The 18,572-nt window shown below is 32.7% G+C and overlaps 1 protein-coding gene across 4 annotated transcripts in view; it reads right to left on the bottom strand.

The window, feature by feature from the left end:
* Window positions 1–986: 986 nt before the first annotated feature.
* POSTN (periostin) overlaps window positions 987–18,572 on the bottom strand; it is a 41,562-nt gene continuing 23,976 nt past the window's right edge. The window contains exons 13-23 of one of the 4 annotated variants that reach the window (XM_077867994.1): window positions 18,024–18,154; window positions 17,817–17,919; window positions 17,642–17,709; window positions 16,949–16,994; window positions 13,297–13,377; window positions 9,800–9,889; window positions 9,007–9,096; window positions 8,195–8,272; window positions 7,733–7,816; window positions 2,894–2,935; window positions 987–1,837 (exon numbers count right to left, since the gene is read on the bottom strand). In XM_077867994.1, the coding sequence (XP_077724120.1) occupies window positions 1,800–1,837; window positions 2,894–2,935; window positions 7,733–7,816; window positions 8,195–8,272; window positions 9,007–9,096; window positions 9,800–9,889; window positions 13,297–13,377; window positions 16,949–16,994; window positions 17,642–17,709; window positions 17,817–17,919; window positions 18,024–18,154 (851 nt within the window). In that variant the 3' untranslated portion in view covers window positions 987–1,799. The remainder of the gene's footprint in view (window positions 1,838–2,893; window positions 2,936–7,732; window positions 7,817–8,194; window positions 8,273–9,006; window positions 9,097–9,799; window positions 9,890–13,296; window positions 13,378–16,948; window positions 16,995–17,641; window positions 17,710–17,816; window positions 17,920–18,023; window positions 18,155–18,572) is intronic. The other 3 variants (XM_077867996.1, XM_077867995.1, XM_077867997.1) reach the window with 3 other exon arrangements.

Below are 18,572 nucleotides of genomic sequence, written 5' to 3'. Positions count from 1 at the left end.
CCAACATTCTCTATATAAGTACTGCTCTGCTGGGGCATTTTGCTTCCTGGTAGGGGTTTTATTCTTTATTTTTAAAGATTTTACCTATTTATTCATGAGAGACACAGAGAGAGGCAGAGACACAGGCAGAGAGACAGACAGAGAGAGAGAGAGAAAGGCAGAGGGAGAAGCAGGCTCCAGGCAGGCAGCCCCACGAGGAACTCGATCCCGGGTCTCCAGGATCCTGCCCCGGGCTGAAGGTGGCGCTAAACCGCTGAGCCACCCCGGCTGCCCCTGGTAGGGGTTTTAAATGCTATACGTAAATCTCACCACTATCCCAGACTAGAAAGCATTCTGGAAAACCAAGGCTACTGAGCACTTCTGCAGTAAGAGTCACTGCCAGAATTTTATATTTTACTTCCTCATCCCAATTGCATCTCAAAGAACCAATGCTTTCACCTACTCAAAAATTTTCCAGATTCCTTAGTGGTACTTTAGTACTGGACCTCTGATCCAAGCTGGACATCTGTGATCAAGACTGGTATCTCTAGTCTGTCTTTCCTCAGTTTTACAAGCTTGGTGTAATATTATTACACCGTCACTACTCAGTTCCTCATCAGTATGCATTCTGTTCTGCAGTTGCTTTTATTTCAATTAGACCAAGTGAAGATAGTACTTGTTGAGATCCGAGTAGATCAACTGATCTCTTTATTGTTTTCTGCAAATATTTTTCTTCCCCTCTTTTGACATGCAGTGGACTCTTAAATTACTTCAGTTTTAGTTAACTTAGGAGCATCTCTGTGCCTTTTCCTATATCTAACAAAAATCTAGGAAAAATTGATTGATACTTGTGTTTGTGTGGTACTGTTTATTTTCTACTACAGCTTATGGTGCATTTGTGAATTATTGGTGATTTGTCTCTTTACCCTTTGAGAACAGTATCTGTCTGATTCATGTTTTGGATCTTCACAACCTACCATGGTTCTAGGGTTATATTAACTACTCAGTTGATGCTTAAATGATTGCTTTATTGTGTAATGATTCTTTATATAACATAATAGCTTTAAAAATTCAAGAAACAATAATTTCATTCAATTTCCTTTAATGAATATTTGTTATAAAAAGAAGGAGGTATAAAGTCCTGTTCCCAAGTCCAAATCACTTATTAATTTAAACCTTGAGTTTTCTGAACTACCCAATTTGAAGTAATCTGTTTATAATTGAAAAAAAAGTTTTATTGAAATGTTTGAGAAAAAAATATGTGTTGCAAAAAGCATATGACAAAGATTTCAAGAGTATAAAATTAGTTGTAGAAGTAACATAATTTACTGGTAAACCCACATTGTATTAGAAATGTGCAAAGCCTTTTATTGTAAAGGTTTTGTTGTTTTTTTAATACTGAGCACCCATTTTTATAAATTAGCTTCCCAAGGAGAAGTAACTGCTTGCATGCATTTTATCTATTTCTTATATTCAAGATTCAATCTTCTTAATTGAATGTGAGGTTTAAGTTATAAGAAATCCTTTGACAAGAATTTTCTTTGATGGATTTCAAAGTTAGCTAGAATTTTTAATGTCAGGATGTAAAAACCTGTATATATGGTGTTCTATTTCCTTCAGTTCCTATCCCACAGGAGACTAACCCTATAATTTCATTCAGAGAAAAAAAAAAGATGAAATTTGTATTCAGAAGTGTTCAATGATTGCTTTTTTGTGCTGGTGGTTCATTTTCCTGAAGTCAATGTGGCTCTCATAATTATCCTTTAAGATCAGGTTATTGATTAGAGTTGTATAAACTTTGTTGCCTGGTTGCTGGATTTTCACTGAGAACGACCTTCTCTTGATCTTCTTCTAGATCCTGTTAGGAAGAAGGGAGAATGCATAGATTGTAAATGTGATGGAACTTTAGAATTTAACAATGTGATATTTTGTGTATGACTGTATCCATAAAGACCATCATTTCTTATTGTAATACACATTATGTTTTCTTAGGTATATCCTCTGTTTATGAGGATAAATTCAAGGTTATCTTTTGATCAAAAGTATATGAAAATAATAAAGTTTGAGAATTTTAGTTCTTTTGGAAATTTGGATGGATTAGGATGTGTAGAAGAAATCCCTGACAGAACCTTCAGTTAGAAATCATTTGTGCAATTGATTTTTAATTTCAAATGTCTACATTGGATTGGCTTAAAATCAGATGTACCTGTAGTGCATTTATAAGCCTTGCAATTTATTTTGACCATTAGTATGTAATTATTTTAGAAGTTCCAAACTTGTAACTTACTCTAAGTTCCACATGGAAAATCTTTGATTATTTAATGTATCAAAATGCAAGGTAACTTAAGTGAAAGATTAGAAAATGCACATAAATATAATTATGAAGAAAATTATAGTGCATGGGTGATATATACATGTGTATAATCTACACATTATATCAAAATTTTGTACAAAGTTATATTAATAACTTTCTACATGTGTAAAAATTTTAATTTACTTGTGTTTCAAGTAAATTTACCTTTGTTTCAAGTAAACTGTAGCCTGATCTCAAATAATAACATTTTTAGAGAGTTCAGGTTCACTAGCAACCGACTGTTGCTTGGCTCTTATTCAAGGATTTCTTTTTAACTTAGCTCTACTTGAGTCTACCTCGGTGGTTCCAAAAATCTAGCAGTTTACATGAGTATAATTGCCTTTCCTTTAACATTCACTATCCTCAGATTTTACTAATAGTGCAGAGCATGAATAATTTATTTTCTGATTTTTGTCATCAAAATACTTTGCCTCAAATTTGCTAACTTTTCTCCCTAAAAGACAATAAAGTCCAATAGAATATATTAAAACTCTATCCTTTGATTTTTCTTAACATAACAAAACATGTGTGCCATATGCACATTACTATCAATATATTTACCTTGAACTCTTTTGTTTGCTTGTATCTTCTTCACAGGTGTGTCTAAAATTAAATAGTTGTAGTGAGAAATACTTTGAAATTATTTCTAACATCAGAAAAGAGACCGTAAGTAAAGAAAAGTATGAAGTCTTAAAATAAGCATTGCTTAAACATGTAGATTTTCTTTTGGAATAGTGGAACTTTTTCATTGGCCACACACAGAGGTTTGTTTTCTACATATCAAAATGAATGCTCACTATTTGCAAAACATTGTTTCATTATTGTATTCGGGGCCCCACAGAGTAAGTGACTTACATGACTTTTTCACTTTTTTAATAAAAAGCATTGCTTTATGATGAAGGGATATTTAACATTATATAAAGCTTAGTAGAAGTATCTTCTCAGAGATATCCAGTCATTTCTCCAGTCACTCCTATTTGTGATGTATCAGACTTCTGCCTCTGTAAAATTCTCCTTGTAAATTAATTCATGATTAAATTAGAACATGAGGACAATAGCATTGACCTAATAATTCTAGAAATATAATATTAAACGATTCAGGAAATGTGTGCCAACATACTGCCAAATTTGACTTTAATCCTACAAGACCATTTATAAAATTAGTTAAAAATAATAAAATAAAAAAATAAGTTTTCTTATTTAAGAATTTCAAGTGTTTCAGAGCTATGCAGTTTTTTGTTGTTATAGTTGCAAAATATTTCCATTTTTTTTGTTTTTCTTTAACTCATCAGTTAACCTAATTCACAGTTTGACTCTGCTAATGGATGCTTAAGATCAAAGAATAAATGTGGTTCCTACAGTGACTTCATTTTTCTGCTTACCTTTAAAAAATATTTTTCTCCAAATTTTGACTTTTTGCGTTTATATATTATCTATAGTCAATCAGGTAAAGATTTTTCTATTATATATATTTTTTTCAATTCTCTGAAATTCCATTAAAAAGTAAAGCAAGAAACTACCACCAACAGTAATGTTGGCTGTATGTCACCAAGAAACATTTTTAAAATGTTTGAATGAGTTTGTTTCTATGTGGCACATTCCAACATGCTCTTTTTCTCCACAAAATATATGATTTATAACCATTTATAGTATCATATTAATAGTAGAATACAGAACCATAGAAAACCTCATTAGATTGGATAGTAGGGGAAAGTTTACTTGAGATAGGAAAGCCTGAATTATGGAATATGCTCCAATTGATATATTTTTATTAATTTCAGGTTTATTTGGTAACAAAATAATGGCTTATAAAATATAGTAAAGAAAAGATGGGTCTAAATTTTAATCAGTGACTAAGATCTTTTTTTTTTAAAGATTTCATTTATTTATTCATGAGAGACACAGAAAGAGAGGCAGAGACACAGGCAGAGGGAGAAGCAGGCTCCCTGCAGGGAGCCCGATGTGGGACTCGATACCTGGACCCTAGGATAACGACCTGAGCCAAAGGCAGGTGCTCAACCACTGAGCCACCCAGGCGTCCCAGACTATTGTTTATAATAGCCTTATTAAACTCCAAATGGCAGTTATTGTGTAATTTAAAACAAGGTCATAGAAGTATTTGAGACATTACATTTCAAAAGAAGCACTTACACTCAGATTTTCTTTCATACACTTGGCAACATCCAATTAAGTAATTTGTTAATTTATTACTATTTTGCTATGATAATACTAAAATAAGAAGTATTAATTACGGCAAAAAAACATCTTCAGAAGAAAGCATGAATAAAGTGCAGAAAATCAGATTTGTCTCCAATGGCTCTCTGCTCTCTCAAAATGAATGAGAGTCATATCATGTTGAGAGAAACAAATGGTTGGAAGATAAACCAATCATATGAATGCCCCTCCCTACTACATTTCGTGAAACATGCAAAATGCTTCAGCCCAATTATTTATAAGACTTGCATGTTTATATGGCTATGGCTCTCAGAAATTTAAGTTAGGTGTAAAATACTACTATCATAAGTTTATATTATATGTTTATTATGTAAATATAATTGGTCGTGATACTTACTGGGAGCTTGTATTTGCAGAGCATTATTCCAAGTACTTTTCATACATTAACTCATTAAGATGTAGGTAACATTACTATTCTCATTTTCAGATGAGGAAACCAAGTAGAAGAATTAACTTACTTAAGTAGTTTGAATTAGAGCCCAAATCAAAAGCCAGACCTACAAGCTGATCCCTATTCCCTACACAGGCTTTACATGTTATATTGGCAGATTTGTCAAAACCATCTAAAATGACTTCTTTTTTGTTCCTTTCTCTATAGGTTGATATTCTCCCTTAATACTTTAGTAGGTTCAGTAAATATAGCTTTACCTAAGATAAATGTGAAATTCTATACATTTCATGAGAATATTTTCAAGTTAAGGGCTCTGAAGTACTTCAGCAATAAATCACAATATTGGTACCAAGAGGACCACTTAGCCATGCTACCAGTCATGACTAAAATAATTGAGGAATACACTCAACTCATCAAAATGTACTATATGTATGACTATGAGCAGTGTAGATTGAAAACTCCAAGCTTTGAGATAAAGACTATAGTTTTCACTGAGGAGGGCACTCGACGGGATGAGCACTGGGTGTTATTCTGTATATTGGTAAACTGAACACCAATAAAACATAAATTTATTTAAAAAAAAGAAAAAGAAAAAGAAAAAACAGAAACAAAAAATAAATAAATAGGGATCCCTGGGTGGCGCAGCGGTTTAGCGCCTCCCTTTGGCCCAGGGCGCGATCCTGGAGACCCAGGATCAAATCCCGTGTTGGGCTCCCGGTGCATGGAGCCTGCTTCTCCCTCTGCCTATGTCTCTGCCTCTCTCTCTCTCTCTCTCTGTGTGTGACTATAATAAATAAATAAATAAATAAATAAATAAATAAATAAATAAAGTCCTTGTCTAGTAGATCCATCATTAAAAAAAAAAAAGACTATAGTTTGGATAGAGAACAATAATCTGTATTCTGAAAGAACAAAGGCCAGTCTTGCAGGATATAATCTTTATTCATAGCAGCTTCTTGTAAATAGGAGTCTCAGGAACTAGACACTTGTAACTCAGTGATGACCCATTGATTTTAAGGGCTAGAAAAAAACCCTACCATGCCCAATTAGTGTCCAGATACAAGTAACTATACTTCTTATATTGTCTTTATTATGTGCAGAAAACCTTAGAAATGTTTTGATAAAGAACTTATGATGTGGCATTGTGGAAATTAATACTTTATAGATGTGTAAAGAAACCAAATGTTGGGAACTAAAAGAATCAACCCTCTGGGATAAAAGAAACAGGAGTTAAAGAAAGATTTCATTAGCTAAAATTTGAATATCATATTCTTTAGCAGATATGTTTTCTTTTGCCTGAAGTTATTGTTATGTACTTAGTTCATTGTTTGTAGTCAATTTGTAAAGTGGCACTTATTAAAGGAGAGGAAAACATACTTACCTGAAGTTTAAGCCTAAATAAAGTAAAGTGATGTATATATATTGGTGCAGCTACTAATTGATTCATTCTCTAAAAAGCACTGCCATTCTACAAAGCTGCCTACTATGGTAAGAACTTAAAAAAAAAAAGAATTCAATTTAATCTTCATAATATCTTCACCTCTTCCCTCCAATCCTTGTTTTCCTAGCAATTAAACATTTGTGAATAGATGAGTGAATTCTGTATTAGATCATACAGAAAACCTCCAATCTTTGATGGCTTTGGCTGTGTCACACACTCCCTCCAGTCTGAAAGGAAATCTTGTATTTTTCAGACACATATTTTCCTATAGAGGGGAAATTCAATCATCGGTTCAATAAAAATTATTTATTACCAAACAGTCTCAACACTATATAAAGAGATTTTTACTTATGTTAAAGTAAAGAATAAAGAAACAATTACCTATAATATGCATGGTTCCAAGAGAATTTACATCATCTTGAACATAGGGATACAATTTAAGCAGAAAAGCCATCTTGGATGATATTTTGGATAAATACTGAAATGCAGTTGTGCTTCTCAATTCATAGTATATTTCAGGAAACATATTTGATTTTTCTGAATAATTTAAAACTTGCTTCTTTAATTTGTCATCTAAATACTTTTGTTGTAGTAAAATGAACTAGATGTTCAATTTTCAAATGCCAATTACCCAAATTATGTTTTATTAGCATTTACTATTTGAATAATTATAATTTATAGTTTGTGTAAGATTTTGAATTCTTTTTTTTTCTTTTTTGCTTTTAAAAGTAGTTCATTTTAATGCCATAGACAGAGAACATTCCGTACTTTAAAGATTAATTTCATATGCAAAATAATTTACATATCCAGGTATAGATTATCACTCAAACTGTTAGAGGAAACAGATATCCATTCTCAAGAATGTAGTTTGGAAAAGAAAATTACTAAATGCACTGTTTTTTTTTTTGCTAGATCTATGCACTTAAAAAAATCCATACACATGCCTTTTATTATTGTTCTGGGGGCAGTGAATACATTTTTTTAAATATAAAATATATGTCAATTTGGGCTTCTTTAAAAAACTACCAATTTGAAAAGTATTCCCTTGCCAGATACTTAAAATATCCTTACAGTTATCTGTATCAAAGAAAAAAAATATTCATTGCTCCCCAAGTTTTATACCATAGAACTTTTTAAAGACTTTAAGCTAGTAATCATTTCTTTGTTATTATTACTTAAACTATTATCAAATCAATCAATCTCTTAAGACAACACATCATGTTGTCTTTTTCAATCTTATTAAAAGAAAAACCTGAATGCTTAGTCTTTAAAAAGTTGAAGAACTCCGTCTCCAGGACCTGTTAAGCGGGTTAGTTATTTCCCTTTTACTAACCTCCCTGAAGAAGTCTTTTAATTTCTTCATCTTCAAATAAATGACCATCACCACCTTCAATGAATTTGGTGACCTTGGTGACCTCTGAGAGGATACATGTTTATAGCAGAAATTGGTTTATGTAATAAAAACACAGGGCACTTGATGCGATGTAAAATGGCATCTGGCTAACAATGAATTCCAGACCAACACTTGATTCTTTCCCCAGTTGTAGTGCGGTTTTTGATAAGCCAACATTTTATGAAGTTATTGAACAATATATAACATATATAACAAAACAATCAATATGACTGTCATTTGAGTTTAATTCTCTATCTTTGGACATTTTCATGTGTTGGCATGGAATTCAAACAAAGGAATGACATAGAGTAGAAAGTATATAAAAGGCCTCAACAATTATTTTAGACTTTGAAACAGATAGCTTAGGTATAGTCACATTCTTATTTTTCTAGACATGCTGACCTTCTTGCAACAATTTCTTCAGAGTTTCTTCTGTTTCTCCACCACCAGTAGAAATCCTAGTATATTTTATTTCAGGACCTGAAAGAAAGAGATTTAAAAAAAAAAAAAGTTCTAAAAGAGCGGTAGGCAAACTTCTTCTCTATAGGGCCAGATAGTAAGTATTTTTAGACTTTATAGGCCATATGACTCACGTTGCAGCTATTCAAATAGTCACTGCAGGATAAAAATAGTTATATACATTAAATGAAAGGGATGGTCATACTGGGTTCCAGTAGAACTTTAGATACGTAGGTGGCACAAGCCATAGTTGCTGACTGCTCATTTAAACAAAGACTTGCAAAATAGCTGATTTAAGAATTTTAGGCTAATTCATTAGTGGGAGACTGACACAGAGATTCACTAAAATTATGGATCCATTGCCTTACACAATGTTGCCTATATGCATGTAGAGATGTAGTGTAGGCCTTAAGCAAAATAGAAAATCAAAGGAGGGAATGGTTTTTCTTCTAGGATTTATTAACTCATTAATAAATAGCAAAGTGAAAATATTATATAGCATGTATGAATCTGCATAATGAAAATGCATGCTTATAGATTTATCCACAAATTTCAATTCAGAGAAAAACATAGATTACATATTTAGAATAATATGTAATCTACGTTTCTGCCAAAAAGAAATAATTTCAGTAACCACCATGAAAATGACTTAGTCCATTTCTCTAATGATTCTTATAGAGAGAGATATTTTAAGATTTACTATGGTTTTAACTTTATAATTTAGGCAGAGTTCCATGTTCGGAATCAAAGATTACCTGTAATGATTCGTTCTTCCCTTGTCTCTTTTTCAGTTATTTCCACAGGCACTCCATCAATGATTTTAGTGTATTTTTTAATAATTGGCTCTAAAAGTAGGGGAAGAAAAACACAGCTGATGTATCCCTTATGGTATCTAAACTGCCATTTTAATGATTAAATATGTTTCTTGAAGCAATACCATTTAGAATTCAATCATAATCATTTTGAGGACATATCTCGAGCAGATTCAACAAACATCTAAAAGGTAGTGTTACGTCCTGAATCCTGGGTGAGGGAGAGAGCCAGCTGGCAAGCTAATTCTCCACGTCATATTTGTTTTCTGACTGTGGAATGAGTATTTAGTGAGAATCCAGGGAATTATACATAGAGTGGGAGCCCTATCATAAATCTCATCAATGACTTAATAGTAATGTTAACATAATGGCCATTTTTTCTACTAAGTCCAATAGATTTCTTTGTATTGATATTATTGTTATCATTACATTTCATATTCATCACTGGCATCTACACAGTAATGACGATTTTATTGGACCTGGTGACTTAATGGGTAAATTAATTTCAAGTAGTTAAATTACTTTAACTCATTAAAGGTAAAGTGTATTTTATTTGCTTGGAAGAGATTTGAAAAAAAAAAACACTTAACGGGAAGAACCTATAGATGAAGTGAATATTCCTATAATTTATACAAATGTCAAGAGAAAACATCAAATATTCAATATATTTAACCAACACTATTTCAAAATAATCACAGTGACCCTAACTAGGCTTTAAGAAATACACATAACATACCTCCATGGATCACTTCAGTTACTGTTTCACCTTCTTTAACCAGTCTGAACTCAGGTTCACCTTCAATTTTGACCTTTGTTATTGTGGGTCCTGAGTCATTGTTTTGGGAGACAAATTATCACATTAAAGCGGTTCTTTAACTTTAGCAGAACAGGAAATTTATTTCAACATTTGATGTTATTCAAACAAGTGGTCTCAGCCTTTATGAAATCAGTTTTAATAATTTCCCATTGTCTTCAAATTAGGCAGTATTTATGAGAACAAATGGCTCAATTCACTGGTATGCTGTTAAAATTACCTTCATCTGTTTTAGCAGTTAGCATTTCCATCCATTTGTTTGTAGTCATAAAGTAGGATCACACAAGGTATTATATACTTTGTGCATCATACAATATGTACAAATTTGAGTTGCTCTAATGATAGCTAGTATAGATCTTACTTTACTATAATGGGGTCAACGATTACTCTTTCCCTATTAAATTAAATTAAAATTTTAATTAGTATTGTACACTTTATCCAATGGAGGTAAGACTGAACATTTAAAATTTTCAACTTCATGCCTATATTTAAGGCACTGAATTTCAGGTTTTATGTGAAAATAAATTTGAGTACTTACCTTATATATGAAAATGATGCAAGAATTTGCTAATTAATAATTAAATGGTCCTTCAAATACAAAAGTTAAACAGTGTTGCATTTGGTTTCCAAAATGATTTTGCTCCCAGAGAAAATCATTTTGAATGTTAGAAAGCTGATTACTACATTAGTTAACTAAGACTATTTCACAGAGAAGAAAAGTAAGGTTCAGTACATTTAACTCATACTGTAATACCCTTCAACAGTTGAATATCACCATATTTGCTTTATCTTTGAGAGGATTTATTTGCTTGTCCAGAAATTGTCAAGGTACACCATTACCCAGAATTAGTCTAGAACAATCTAAAATAGTGAAAACAATTGTTCTTTCAAATAAGGAACACTTCATACCATACTATGGTATCAAGGGATCTTGAGTATCAAATGTAAGGCCAGGTTTTTAAGGTTTAGAAATTTCAAAAGAACATACACTTAAGGAGTTTAAGAGCAGGAAATGAGTTAATAAAATATCCAAGTCGACATTTCATTGGGAAAGCTTAAACTGAAATTTCAGAAACACCGTCTTACATTACACTCTATGAAGGCAGGGATTTCTATCAAATCTTTTTTTAATATTTGATAAAATACGAGTACCTAGTAGAGTGTCCAGCACAATAATAAGATGCTCATTAAATATTTGTTGAAATGAATTTCAGTTGATTTATTCTTAATTCTGTAATTTGGTTAAGGACATTTTGTAAGAAACTTATTTTTTTTTTAAGGTTTTATTTATTTATTCATGAGAGGGATCCCTGGGTGGCTCAGCGGTTTAGGGCCTGCCTTTGGCCCAGGGCCCGATCCTGGAGACTCGGGATCGAGTCCCACGTCCAGCTCCTGGCATGGAGCCTGCTTCTCCTTCCTCCTGTGTCTCTGCCTCTCTGCCTCTCTCTCTCTCTCTCATAAATAAATAAATAAATAAATAAATAAATAAATAAATAAATCTTTTTTAAAAAGTCTATTTATTCATGAGAGATACACAGAGACATAGGCAGAGGGAGAAGCAGGTTTCCTGCAGGGAGCCGGATGTGGGACTCAATCCCGGGACCCTGGGATTAACGCCCTGAGCCTAAGATAGATACTCAACCACTGAGCCACCGAGGCGCCCCTATAAGAGACATCTTAAAATTGTGTTTTGGAGCCTATTATATTTAGTAAGAATTCAAGAATCATTAAAGAACCTGCAAAAAAAGAAAAAATAAAGAACCTGCAAAAGTTAAATGAGAATGAAGTGCAAATAGCAATCTTAGAGCTGGACAATTGTAAATGGCTGCCAAGATAATCATTTTGTTTCCTTCAGTATGTTACACAGAAGTAAAACTTCTGAATTTTTGAAGTGAAGAGTTTTTAATGCATAGGTGACCTGACTCCATTTTTCATCCTTTTTCCTTTATAGGAAGAACCCAGATAGAGTTGATGCTTCACTGTGTTCCTAATTGAAGAAAGATTAATATAGTGGATTCTCACTGACAAAGATTGGGAAGATAAAGAAGCTTGGAAGGAAAGATAGGAATCTTTGAAAATAAGAACAGCACATGTGAATCATTTTGATTACAGAAGCTATCTATGATTATACAAAATTTTAGGGAATCTAATTTTAAAAACAGCACAAGAATGTTAAAGACAAATGTATTACCAAGGACCATTTGATCATTTTTCATTAAAATGATCAAGAAACATTTTGTTAACAAGAAAATTCTATGATTTAATTTCTTAAGACACCAAGTTCTCATCAAAATATAAAAGCAGTGAAATGACCACAAGTAGAGTATTTTTTTTTTTAGATAAGCACAAATTTCAAAGTCTACATCAATTTTAGGTCTTAAGAAGAAATAAAAATATAGATAACTAATTAGCTAGGAAATAAACTATTGCATACATGTTTCCAATATCTAAATGTAAATCTAGGTTTGCCTTTAAAGGAATAGTCAAAAATATTCAAGAAATTGCCATCTCAGTTGATAGAATGAGAAGAAATATCAAAATCAAAGATAATTAATATAAGAATTTTTTGAGATTCAACTGAAAACATGAATTTTTCCCTTTTTTTTGGAAGACTGTTTCTATCCTTCTTAAAAAATAAAGAAGAAAACTTGGTCTTTTCTTTGTGGTGTGTCACCACATTAAAATGCTTAGACATAAAAAAAAATCATTTTTAAGGTCTGACCCTTGGTAATAATTAAAATACATGAAATGAAGATAGCATCAAAGATGTTGGAGTTGGCCAACATAGACAGTAAGGGTAGAAGTTCAGGACTGCAATTAAGAATCTTAAGGTTTGACTCACTGCACCAGCTACTTATTCCCTCTTCTGTTTCTGGTAGTCTAACTTAAAAATATATCATATGTGGTTGTAATTTTTAAAGCCTTCATCAATGTATAGCTTCAACGCTCTCTTAGATTGTTGAATGAAAAACGCCTGTATTTTTTTGAAGAGCTTCTTATAACAAGACATCCATGTGGGGAGATTGGAGATGAAGCTACAAAAAAATACTCTGGTGTAGTCTAACTTCAGTAAAAAAATAAAATAAAATAAAAAATTAAATTAATTCATTAAAAAAGCTCAGGATTTATTTGTTTGTTCGTTTACTTATTGATTCATCTGGGTACTAGTGTTAATGCAATGGCCAATTAGGTTCAAATGAAATCAAGTAAAAGCAAATGTACTGAAAGTATTAGGAATGCACCATCTACTCTGGTAAATAATTTGCATTCCGCATTCTACAATTACATGAGCATGCCATTGATATAGAAATATTTAGCATGTTAGTTTAAAAAAGAATGTAGATACATTCATAGAAATCAGTCTATTATTTGGATTTTTTTCCACAATAAAAGGAACCATGTATAACATTGATTTTTACCTTCAGTTTTGATAATAGGCTGAAGACTGCCTTCAATCACTTTAATTTTTGGTTCCACAACTTTGGTTATAATTTTAGTTGCTGAAAGTATAGAAAGTGGAACATAAATGATGTTTACATTAAAAACAACCTGAACAAAACTGTCTTTTTTTTCAAATCTTTGTTGAGTACTAAGGTATAGGTTGTGGTAATATGTTCAGGCAGTCAAATACAAGAAATATTCATGTTACATTTTTCTATTATCTTCTCACGTCCAGATGGTGTACTCCGAAGTCCAGTGACTTGGATTTGTTCCAGTGAAATATATACACACTAAGTGAGGAATTCTATCTAGAACTCTGTGATTTTGAACTGCACCACTAAAGCTCTTTACCTTCTTTTGTACTTCTTGAAAATATTGGCTGCATAGCAACAGAAGACAAATAAACATGATTAATTTCATGCAATTCATAATATCTTAAATTGCATTGATGGATTCTTTCTCAGAAGAAAAAATGAAAGACAAAGACAAAATATTTTTCATGCATCTGATAACAGTGATACAGAAAGGAAAATATGAAAAATAGTTCAGAATAATTAAAAATAAAAATAAATTTCAGCCGGCCAAATATGAGCTCTATGCAACAAATATGATATGATCAATATTTAAGTTATTGGCTAAAATGTCTTTAATTTTCAGCTTTAATATCATGATCATTTATTTTTAGATTTTATTTATTTACTTGAGAGAGAGTGAGAGAGTGAGAGAAAGAGCACAAGCAGGGGGAGGGGCAGGAAGGAGAGGAGGAAGCAGACTCAAAACTGAGCAGGGAGCCTGATGAGGGAGGGACTCGATCTGAGGACCCTGGGATCATGACCTGAGCCAAAGGCAGACGCTTAACTAACTAAGCCACCCAGGCACCCTGTCATCACAATCATTTTTTTTTAAATGAGGGTATGTATTAAAGTGTGTGTCATTCACCTAACTAAGACAATAATATGCAAAATTTATTTAAAATAGCAAACTATTTGTTTAGCTTTTGGTTGTACAGATTAACTGGAAAAGTGCTTGTGGAGCCATGGAACCAGAGCTACTGCTTTTTGTCATTTCTAATTAGAAGCCTTAAAAGATAGCTCCATTAGACAGTGGGGCTGCACTATATAAAGTTAACTGGGCAATCAGAACAGATTGTGTTGACACATTAGAGGTGAAGTGTTAGCACAATTCAGGTTTCTGTCACGTTCTCACCTCAGACTTCTGAAATGTCAACTTTTAAAAATTCATATGGGTTCTAGATCCTTTTTAAAAATATTTTATTTATTCATTCATGAGAGACACAGAGAAAGAGAGGCAGAGACACAGGCAGAGGGAGAAGCAGGTTCCATGAGGGAGTCTGATGTGGGACTCGATCCTGGAACTTCAGGATCATGCCCTGGGCCCAAGGCAGGTGCTCAACTGCTGAGCCACCCAGGCATCCCGGGTTTTAGATTTTAATTATGGCAATATTTTAGTCAGATCAAATATTTTTATCTTGAATTCTTAAATTATGAAGCTCTGAAATATATCAAATCTATGCATCCGATTACTGACCCTACAGGTGGTCTTGCCACAGAGGAACCTTTCCATTAAGTCCACATCGCAGGGGTCTGTGCTGCTACTATCTAAAGGGCTTAATTACTTTTAGCTTAAAATTTTCCTTCTTTTTTTTTTTTTAAATTTATTCAGAGGCAGAGAGAGAGAGAGAGAGAGAGAGAGGCAGGCAGAGAGACAGAGACACAAGCAGAGGGAGAAGCAGGCTCCATGCAGGGAGCCAATGTGGGACTCGATCCCGGGTCTCCAGGATCACACCCCAGGCTGCAGGCGGCGCTAAACCGCTGCGTTACTGGGGCTGCCCAAAATTTTGCTTCTTATTAAAGAAGTTGAAGTGTAGGATGTTTGGTTGGTTTGTAGTTGTGTTTCAATCTTACTTGTCTCAAGACGTAGTTTTGACAGGTCCCAGGCTGAGGATTAAATACAGATTTTATTCTGTTGTACCTTAGATGCTATATTGTTGGCATCATATCCTACAGAGCATTTTTCTCCACATTACGATTGAAATGTATGATATTTTGAGGACAACAGTAATATGTATCAAGGAAATTAAGAAAGTTTTAGAGATAAGTCAATGAAGGAACATAAAAATGAAATCTTAGGTTTAATTATTCTCTATCTCTATTTGAAGTATACCTCTACATAGCAGCATACCCATCTGGGGAGGAGTTAAAGAAACATCTGGCATTGGAATGTAAATCCCAGAGCTCTTAGATCTTTTGAGTAGATAGACACGGTTTATTACTCTTGAATAATTTTATAAAATACATGAAATTATTATTATTTTCTGTGAGTGAGGATCCAATTTTAATAGAGGAAAATAAAGGAATTATATGACTGGCTCATTGTAAGCAAAATATGGCATTGGCATATATATAGAAAGCAGTGGACTGATCATGGGTAAAGTAGGAAAGGTAAAGAAATATAGTGCAGGTACACAACTTTGAGAAAGATGACATAACATTTCTGATGAATAGAGCCCATAATGATTCTTTAATTTATTTTAAGATATGTACAAGATTGTATACTTCTATACTTGAATTTATACCATGTTGAATCATAGCTATTCCAACTAAATCTTTAAAACAGTGCTGAGCTGGCCAGATACTTGATTTGTATATGTTATTCTTACATAATTGAAATCAGTAAGAGCAGTAGACATTTTGTTTTGCTCCTTACATTGTCTTTATTCTTTTTCCATACCTGGTGTAAAGGAAAAAAATTTTAATACAATAACAATGCTCATATTATAAAATAGAATTATTTTCTAGCCAGGATAAATGTGGGAATTGAAGTAATGATTTTACTATTGGTACATTTTGAGTGTTTAATTGTAGAGTCAAAACAAAATGAAAATAATTTCTGCTTTGAAAGCTATAAAGAAAGAAAGAAAAAAGACAAATGAAGAAAAAGCCACACTGAAAAAGGAGTACTACAAGTTACATTTATGAGAATGGAATACCCTTTACCATTGTTAAGTCGTAGAGGTTTAGTTTTGATAATCTGGTAGAGTCAGAGATAAAAGAACCTTGGCATCTAGAAATTTTAGGTTTAATGCCTGGAAAATTCTTTGTTCCTTTGTCCAATTTTGAATGGGGAGAGTTTTTGAACTGCTAGATCGTAAACATTAGGATTCTTTGGCACATCACCTCCTACCTTGTCCTTAGAGAGCTGACAGCTTGAGGCTAGAATGAGCTACAAATCCTTCAGCAGTGTTAGTTCTGTGTTTACACATCTGAATTTTCAGGTGACTCTGGAGTGCCTTTTGTCTCCTCTTTGTATGTTTGCATGTCTTTTTTTCCTTGCCTCTTTTCGATATTTTACCATATTCTCGTATCTTATCATTCCTGTTTTTCTGATGAATGGGGAAGTATTTCATAGGATCTGACAGGTAGGGCCCTGGCTGAGAGGCCTCATCCAGATCTTAAGCCTGCTTCAAGTGGGATGAAATTTGCCATTGTTTGGAATTCTAAATACCAGATTATCAAGAATTTTTGCTTCCAAGTGCAAAGAAGATTATTGTGTTTTCTTTTTTTTTGCATCTTGCCAATTGCATGTGACAAATATTCATTATGTACTTACTGTAGACAGTCATGGGGATTTCTTTGAAGGTGCTACCACGAACAAACTGAAAATAATATTTGTATTTAGTAACATGAAATCAGTAGTTTTATTAACAAAATTATGGCATCACTTTAATTTATTTTTCAATCTGCAAATTGGGCCAGAGGGCATAAAGACTATTGGATTTGTTACTCAAAGTCTTAAAAATGATAAAAATAGTTTATCTAAAGTTAGATGTTTATTAAATAGTATTTCATATGTTTTCCAATACTTTGAGCCTACGAGGACAAAGAAGCAAAATACTTTTTTGCTTTTAACTCTAAACTGTGATTAGTGACAATTTTTACAAGTGATTACTTTACCTTATGTTCTGTAGCAAAGTATTTAATGATAGAAAGATTATGTTTTTTTTTTATCATTATGTCTTTTCTTTCCAATTGGACTGTAAATTTTTAAATAAAGGGCCATCTCTGATTCAACTTATATTTTGCATTACACTTAATACACTGCTTGGGCCCACATACCAGATACTTGTTGAATAAAACCAAAAAGAAATTATGTCATTTATTCACAGATGGGCTAGTGGTTCATAATCTACAAAAAGCAATCCAAGTCTAATGGAAATCTACCTATTGTATACATTTCTGGTCTTTTATGTTAAAATCGCAATCTCTTCAGCACATTAGAAATAAATGCAGTAATGTTCTGTACCTTAATTTGGATGTATTTGATCAGTTTGTTAAGTATTTCCAGCAGCTGATCATTTCCAACAGGTGTGTCTATGCAGAGGAATATTAAATGAGTATTGGTAAGAAAGTGTGAAATGAAAATCTAGGTTTCTATTGAAAAAGGATTTAATTCATTAATGAGTTCCATAATTACCAACCTGCTGGGTAGAGGAGTTTATCTACAACATGAATGACACCATTTGTTGTCATAATGTCCGATTCTTTTGATTTCACCTCATTCACCAGAAGTGTATCATTTACCTATCAAAACAAGGGATAATATCAATGATAAATTAATGATAATTAACATTAAGATAATTGATCAATGGATGAATGCTATCATAAATTCATTCTAGAGAACTTACTCCTTTCAGGTAGATTTTACTTCCTTGAGTGGTCTTCAGAATGTTAGTAACACCAGGTTCAAATCCTTTTCCAATGAAAACTCCTGGTGTTAGGTGATAAAGGATGATGTTTTGAAGGGCATTTTTGTCTCCTGGGGGGCAGGGGAAATGTATATTTATAACATGTCATATTTTTTGATATTTTGATACTGGAAAGACCAAGGATAAAAATATTTCTTTGTCTTTTTTTCCGCACTATAATTTCTCATCATGTCATTGTTCTCTCAAGTTGCTATCAACACCATGTCAAAACAGTCACTTCAGTCTATTCGATCAAAATATTAGCCAACTTAACTTACTGGGAGGAGAGAAAATCAAATTATTTTTGGAATTGTGACTACTTTTGTTCTTTGTCACCTAATTGTGTGGACTTTAACAGAAATAGCATAAATGAACATCTAGCTCAACAACCACGACAGCAAGCTGTTAATTTAGAACATTAATGAGTACTCCTCCAGGAATTCCAAGTGAAATTAAGGGAAACTGGTTTAGACATGAATATTAAAAAGG

Source organism: Canis aureus, chromosome 24 (genome assembly GCF_053574225.1).
Source record: "Canis aureus isolate CA01 chromosome 24, VMU_Caureus_v.1.0, whole genome shotgun sequence".
Classification (NCBI taxonomy): Eukaryota; Metazoa; Chordata; class Mammalia; order Carnivora; family Canidae; genus Canis; species Canis aureus.
The sequence above is the reverse complement of the archived record's forward strand: the minus strand, read 5'-3'. Positions and strand labels throughout refer to the sequence as shown.